This window comes from Pyrus communis, chromosome 3 (genome assembly GCF_041283825.1).
Source record: "Pyrus communis isolate YQ-2024b chromosome 3, ASM4128382v1, whole genome shotgun sequence".
NCBI classification, from domain to species: Eukaryota; Viridiplantae; Streptophyta; class Magnoliopsida; order Rosales; family Rosaceae; genus Pyrus; species Pyrus communis.
The window spans coordinates 3,884,687-3,892,774 of NC_142567.1; the positions used below are offsets into that span (position 1 = coordinate 3,884,687).

The 8,088-nt window shown below is 37.6% G+C and overlaps 1 protein-coding gene across 1 annotated transcript; it reads left to right on the forward strand.

Annotated features, from left to right (window-relative positions):
* The first annotated feature begins 3,265 nt into the window (after positions 1 to 3,265).
* On the forward strand, positions 3,266 to 7,467 carry LOC137715250 (protein DJ-1 homolog B). The gene is made up of 8 exons (XM_068454503.2): positions 3,266 to 3,420; positions 3,547 to 3,747; positions 4,277 to 4,426; positions 4,539 to 4,721; positions 5,533 to 5,613; positions 6,117 to 6,317; positions 6,405 to 6,545; positions 6,877 to 7,467. The coding sequence occupies exons 1-8, from the start codon at positions 3,394 to 3,396 to the stop codon at positions 7,081 to 7,083; spliced, it is 1,191 nt and encodes a 396-aa protein (XP_068310604.2). The 5' UTR covers positions 3,266 to 3,393; the 3' UTR covers positions 7,084 to 7,467.
* The last annotated feature ends 621 nt before the right edge of the window (positions 7,468 to 8,088 follow it).

Consider the following 8,088-nt stretch of genomic DNA (forward strand, 5'->3'; position numbering starts at 1 on the left):
ACCAACCTTATGAAATAACTTCTCATACAATGCTCAAATGGGGTGTATAAATACACCAATGTGAGCTACTCAACCTCAGGAACATCCCCATATTTTTAGAAAAATTTTCCACCGCCGCACGCGCCCCTACGCGCCGGCCACGCACAGGCACGTGCCTGGCACACTGACGGCGTCAAGAATATTCCGTTAACGCCGTTAGGAATATTCCATCCAAACTGACGGAATATTCCGTCGTCTTCTCCGGCGAGGCTCCGGCGCCGGAAAATCGTGAAAATTTCAAAACTTCATATCTTCTTCGTTTTTTCAACCAAATTTCACAAAATTGGTACCAAAATGAAGTTTACAACGAGAGGAACAAATCCATACCACTTTCAAGTACTAAAATCCACGGAATCTCGCCGAGAAAACACCACAAACTCCGGCCAACCTTGTAACTCACGATCCCGACGTCCAAAACCATTAAACGAACCGCCCCGAGCCTCTTAAGGACCTCACCAAGCTTCCTACAAGCTTGAAATTCCCAAAAACACAAGAATTAACGTGTACGTGAACAGTGACAAAATCGGGGTATCCCGAGTTCAACGTGAAAACGAAGGTATCCTTACCTGAAATGGGTATGGTTGAGCTTCCACGGACCTCACGAGCATGAATATATACTTTGTTTCCTCGATCTGTGAAGATTAGAAGGGTTTCTGGGTGTGTCCGTACAAATGGAATAGGAAATGGGGGAGAGAAAGGCTCGGGACAGGGGGTGCAGGGCAGGGAAAGGGTGAGGGAAATGTGGGAGAGTGTGTGTGTGGTCCACAACCTGGCAACAACAATCCAAAAACAACCACACAACGAAAAATCACACTAGGGGCAAAATCATCATTTCACCCCTACGGTTGGAAAATTCCGGAACGGACTGTCACATAGAAAATTATTGAGATGACAATTGATCAAGGCACCTTAATCAAATCTTTAAAAGGGATGAATGTTTAATCTAACAACTATAGAAAAGATGTAAGGCATTCTAATTTTCTCCATATTTTTTTCTGTTGATACGTGTTAGAACCCCATATTTAAAGCTTGTTTGTTAACGTTTAAAACAAAAGTGAAATGAAATTTTATTTATTTATTTATTTATAGGATATGAGAATAAATTTGGTAAATTTCATTTGATAAAATTTTTCAAAAATGAAGACAATAAATTGTGTTTAGCACCAATATTTTCCTAATATACTTTTTGATAACTTTATATTAATTATTTTTACGAAAATTGATTCTTTCTTTATTAGTCCTCATCCCGACCGGATAGTTGCGAGCAATATAATAGTCAGTCGGGATGGATGGACTCATAGAGGAAGTTTTCATGTTTTTTTTTTCTTTGAACACTACTTGGATGTTGCAAATTCTGCAACAACTTCTGCTTCCACTCAACACAGATGAATGTGTGTCCAAATAATTAAAATTTTTAAATACAGATTGGACACGTGTCCATCTGTAATTAGATAAAAACAGAAGTTGCTACTGAATTTGCAGCAGCCAAGTAGTTTTTTTTTTTTTTTCTCGGATGGGCTTTTGGTTGCATGAAGACAAATTGGGATATGAAAGATAAGATTTGGACTTCTGGGTCCAGATCGGCCCAAAGATTAGCCCACAAAGCAAAACTCACGTCCGCCATATAGGCATGTCCACATCCGAACCCACACAACCATCATAGGCTAGCTATCTTCTAGAAACAACGCGAAACCTCGGAACCCGGAAGGCCAGATGACATTTAAAAAAATGTCAAAATCAGCAATAATCGTAACAAAAGGCATCAACAATAATTTCTAATCGAGAAGTCAAATCTGTTGTGACATGATATATAATGACATCCCTCTCTTGCTGTCAATATCAGCAATAACGGTAACAAAAAACATCAACAATGAATTCTAATCGAGAAGTCATATCTGTTGTGGCATGATATAGGGCTAGTTTGGTATTGTTGTGTTTTTAAAAAAAACTGTTTCTGCTGTGCTGTGAGAATAAGCAACTGTGAAATAAAGCAACATAGTGTTTGGTAAATTTTTTTGTAAAAGTGCTTTTGGTAAAAAAAAAGCAGTATTATAGTGTTTGGTAAACTTTTATGTAAAACAGATGTTGAAAAAAACTGGTTTTTCAAAGCTGAGTTTTGCAGCTTCTTGTTTTTGTCTTTTTTTTTTATCCAAAATTGTGAAAAAAAAAGCTGAAGTTGAATGTTTACCAAACACAAAAACAGCTCCTAGTTTTTTTTTTAATATCAACTTTTTTCATAATCAACTCAGTACCAAACCAGACCATAAAATAACATCTCTTCCTCCTCCTGTTAAATTTGACAGCAGCTTCACATGCTTTTTAGTTAATTATTAAATATTTTTTTTATTGTTTTCTTCTCTCCTCCGTTTTCTCTTTCCTCTGTGTTTTCCATCTCTGCAAATTTTGTCCCCTCCCTTATCCACCTCCGCCATGAACTCCTCGCTTATTCCATGACCACCAGGTAGAAAAACCAGCAATCCAAACATGCCTAAAACAACCCTGAACTCAGTTTTTCTTCACTACCCAGATTAGAAAAACATAAAATCTTCAAAACCCGGAAACAAAGTTGAAGAATTTATGCGGGAGTCGTAAGTTACTAACCTGTTTGAGTAAAGAGACGGATTGGTGGGTGTCGGAGCTCGAGAGATCGATGCAGTTGAGGGCGGAGACTCTGGCGACTCCATCGCCGTTTGTGATTTGCGTTGCCATTTTCCGGGGAAACTGAAATGTCAGGAGTTGAGAATTCAGTGTATGAAATCGAGTGTGGAGGACAATCTTTTGGGTTTTTTTTAACGAAAAAGCTCAGGTGGGCAATGAGAGCACGCACCATCCTCTGCTATTTTATGTATTTCCATACTGAAGGAGCTGGAATCTGGGACTAATACTAGTCAGTCTAGTCCTCACATGAATTTTTATTATCAATTATTTATATATGTAAAAATATTAAATATATAATAGCAATTATGAAAAGAAAATAGTGTAATAAAATAACAATTTAATTTGATATATCAGATTAAAGATAAAATTTTAAAAAATGTCAAATTACCACATAAACTATCAAATTCAAATTTTATATTTAAAATTTGAAGGAGATGGTCTAAACCCCTCCTCTCTCATTTCTCTGAAATTTTTTTATGTGACCAAAACACAAATGATGCATTGCTTATTCTTATATAAATAGTAAAATTTAATATTTTAATAAATATATTTCACTATTTATACGATGACACGTGTTCTACGAAAAAATATCTCCATTTCTCTTGCCCCACTCTCCTCTTTTTAATTTCCAAACTCAAACTCTCAGTCCCTCTTCTCTGAAAGTGCTTCTTCTCCTCTTCCTCCGTCTCTGCAGCTATGGCTTCCGATTCTCCTGCTAAGAAGGTGATCACAATCATCCACTAATCACCTCACTAATCACCACGCTAATCAGCTCATCTTCTTTTCTTTTTCTTTTTTTAATTCGATGATTGTGTTTGCTTGTGAGTGAGATTTTTGACTGTGGCGCAGGTTTTGGTTCCGATTGCGAACGGCACGGAGGCGATTGAGGCGGTGATCACCGTCGATGTTCTGCGGCGAGCTGGGGCCGATGTTACTGTGGCTTCTGTGGAGAAGCAGCTTCGGGTTGATGGTTACCACGGCGTTAAGATCGTCGCTGATGCTTTGATTTCGGATTGTAGCCAAACTGATTTCGATCTCATCGCTCTACCCGTACACTCTCTCCCTCTCTTCGTATTTGTATTTGTATATGTATATGTATATTTACAGTATATGCATATGTATGCTTCTGTTACTATTTGTGTATTAGAAATTTGAAATGTGGCTACTTTTGTTTGTTTCTGAAAGTGCTGATACAATCGAATGGAAAGTGTAAAACTTGGCTCATATTACTTCAATTTTCAAACTTGGCTAATATCACTTGCAGTTTGTTTCGATTTACCTGAAGAATTTTTTGCTTGAAGCAGATGTGTTTAACTTCTTTGAGTGTGGGATTTTGGTCTGTCACGCCCAAATTAATCTGTTGCCTAATGCCACTATTTAATTTCCAAGTAATGTCCAGACGAAGCTGAACTGCTGATGTAATCCGTATTGTATGGGGGTGGAATAAGGATTTTATCCATCGTTGTGTGTATCGTGCTCTCACCGGCTTCTCCAATTCTGCTTTAATGTTTTCTCGTTGCATTGTACTACTCCTTTTTAGGTACACTTGAATTTTATTATATCCGTTTTTATGCTGTAGGGAGGCATCCCTGGTGCCACTAATCTTAAGAATAGTGAGGTTCTGGAAAGCTTGGTGAAGAAGCAGGCTGCAGATGGGAAGCTCTACGCTGCAATCTGTGCTTCACCTGCAGTGGCACTTGCGTCATGGGGCGTGTTGAAGGGACTGAAAGTAAGATCTCTAAGAACCTCCAATGTTTCATTAATTATAAAATTTTAATTAGTGTTTTTTGTCGTTTTTGATGACTAACTCTGAACTTGTGGGCTCTATTGGTTTTTAACAGGCAACTGGTTATCCACCTTTTATGGAGCAATTAGCATCTGGTGCAATCGCTGTTGAATCAAGAGTGCAGGTGGATGGCAAAGTTGTGACAAGTCGTGGACCTGGTACTACCATGGAGTTTGCTGTTGCACTGGTCGAGCAATTGTATGGGAAAGAAAAAGCTGATGAAGTTTCTGGGCCACTGGTATATACTTTCTCAATGTTCTTCGTTTTGATTGTGTTATTCTTCAATCCCTCACCCCAATTTAAAAGGGAAAAAAATGGATGCATAGAATATAAGAAAAAAGGTTTGATGATAATTTCCCTTGGGCACTCTAATCATTGCAGATTTAGTACAATGAAGACAAAGATTAAGGGAAACGATGAGAAATGGAGATTCATTGGAATTTACCATAGTCTAGAAATGTGTGGATTGAATAAACTGGTATTTTTAATTGAATTGAGAAAAGATGGTAAAGACCCCAGAGTATGAAATTTATATTTTTGCTAATATATTTGACAAAAAGGAAAATAAAACCATTCGAGGTTCGTATATAAAAAACTTAGGATAGAGTATTCAGTAGATGATATTGTGAGTACTTAAATGAAAAAGGGGCTACTTTGTTATACTTGTGGGCTTTAAATATCTAACTATATGGACCTTTTTGAGCTTAACTTCTTCCTTATATATAAAATAAGCTCGATCCAGTAACATGTATGCTTGAACTGCTGCTTGTACACGGCTTGTATTTTTAAAGGTTTACCTTGTCATTGATTGGGTGGAGGTGGTTATTGCTAGCTTTTGGTGGTGTCATTCTGCAGGTGGCTTTCTTGTCTACCGACTTCAAAGCTATTCATTGTCTGGGAAAATTGAAACAAATATGATTCTGTTGTTATCTGGCTTCACCTGCTACCCTTGATTAACGGCCCAACTGGCTGAAGCCCTAGACTCTGCAGTTTAGAATGCTGTTTCGGTTTTGTTTGTGGTGGGTCTGTAACAGTGTTTTTGTACTCAGGTGATGCGGTCCAACCATGGGGATGAATATGTCATAACTGAGCTAAACCCAGTTGAGTGGACTGCCAGTGATTCCCCTAAGGTGAATTTTTTATATTCTTATCCATTTTATTGTACATTGCATGCTGTTACTTTACTTTATGCGTAAGGCTAGGGAGACTAAATTTTGAAACCAAATGATGTGGTTATTGATTGGATTATTTCTCAAGTATTGATTAACGTGCTTATTTCCTATTGGGGACACATCATTTGGTTTGCAAGTTTGGTTTAAAAGTTCGGTCTCCCTAGCATTGTCCTTACTTTATTGGGCTTTTGTTGGACAAAGTTTGAGAACACCATTGTGTGTGGATTTCTTTGTCTACTTTATTGGGCTTTAGCTCAAGTTGCATTCAGAGAGGGTAGGAAGTGTAAATTCAAGTTCAAATCTTGTTGTAAGCAACCTAAAAAAGGGGCTATACTGGAGTGCTTTACTTGGTGGTGATTTACATTTGCAAATATCTCTAGGATCCTTTCGAATTTCAACAATTGTTTAAGGTATAATGTGCTTTGTAAGTTATAACTTCCTTTGTCTTTGTTATCCTTTAGATTCTTGTACCTATTGCGAATGGCACAGAGGAAATGGAAGCTATTATAATCATTGATATTCTACGATGGGCCAAAGCAGATGTTGTGGTGGCCTCTGTAGAGGATAAACTAGAAATTATTGCTTCCCGCAAAGTTAAACTGGAGGCAGATATGTCCCTCGATGAAGCTACCAAACTTTCGTATGACCTGATTGTCTTGCCTGTAAGTTGGGTTTCGAGCTTTCTACTGTTTAACAGTTTCTCTTTACCCTATTGATTTGTCAAACAATATTCGTATTTTTTTTATCAGGGTGGACTTGGTGGTGCCCAAGCATTTGCAAAATCGGAAAAGCTCGTGAATTTGTTAAAAAAGCAGAGGGTGTCACAGAGACCTTACGGAGCAATATGTGCCTCCCCAGCTCTAGTTTTGGAACCCCATGCCCTACTCAAGGTATGCTTTCAACGTTGAACAACCTAATAATCGCATGTACAATTTTGTGCAATTCCATTAACGTTGGCCCAATTCTGGCTGCCCCTCTTGTAATTGAGTAGTGTACTAACTGGACCTAACATTATAATCATTTCACTGAACCTTTCTGCTTCTTGCATCGTTCAAACTCGTTCAGGAACTTATTTACATTCAAATCTCATATGCGTCCATCACTGCATTTTAGAAACGTTTTAAAATATCAACTTTTTATATGCCTTTTCCACTTTAGTGTTTGCTATTTAAATTTTTGATGTTGCTGCAACCACTTAGTGAGCTTTGTTCTTTGATCCAGGGCAAAAAGGCAACAGCGTTCCCCGCAATGTGCGACAAGCTGTCAGATAAAAGTGAAATCGAGAACAGGGTAGTGGTTGACGGCAACCTCATCACCAGCAGAGGACCAGGAACTTCAATGGAGTTCGCTTTTGGAATTGTTGAGAAGTTTCTTGGCCGCAAGGAAGCAATAGAGCTCGCGAAACTCCTTCTTTTCGTTCATCCTTAGAGCTCATGTTCTGGTATAAGTTGCATCCCCGTACTTTCGGCCCGGGACTACCAAAAGCGGAAAGCTGGATTCATATTTCAGTGTGAATCCTTTGTGCTTTACGGAGTTCGTGTATAAATAAATGTGTAGAGAACTGGCTTTGGTATTGCTCATCTGTAGTCTTGTACTGAACAGTCTGTTAGAACCAAAAAAAAAAAAAAAAAAAAGAGTTCGTCTGTAGTTTTGTACTGAACAGTCTGTTAGAACCATAAAAGAGTTCATCTGTAGTTTTGTAGTATCGTCGTTGTTGTAGGCAGACCTAGGGGTGCAACTTGGGTTGCGTCAATCCAAACCCGTTCATGTTCAATCCTATTTTAAACCCGAACTAATGGGTTGTTTTTTTTAGTTATAACCCGTCCGAATCTAACTTAATTTTAACCTATTCATTGATTGGCTACCAGATTGTAACCCATATCAATTAATGCTCATACTACACCCAAGTGAGCTCAGTCCAAGAATCAATGCGCTTTCTAATTTTTTTTTTTAGTAAATTACCCTTTATAATTACTTAAGTTCTTAGACCAACTCCAATGGTGGGCTAAAAGCTAAATTACCCCTCAAACCCATTCCAACCCAAGGGGAAATTTTGAGCTAAATGCTAAACCAATGCCAAATTCCCCCCGAAATTTAGCCCAGAAATCGGGGTGGACTCTACTCAATATTTATAGGAATTTAAATTTTTTTAGATTAAAATGTTCATAAAATTAATTTACGATAGTCTACATATTTATTTTTTAAAAAATATTTAATTTAACAAAAAAAAAAAGCCTAAGTTTATTCTTTAATAATCCCCGGCTAAAATTTTAGGGTAGAACGGTTGGAGTATAAAAACGGTTTTTGGGCTAAAAGTTAAATTTTTCGGGCTAAAAAATTTGACTTTTAGCCCAACCATTGGAGTTGGTCTTAGGGAATAAGGCTATATTTGTAGTATTTAAATCCTAAAGCTTTATAGTAGATGTATTTATG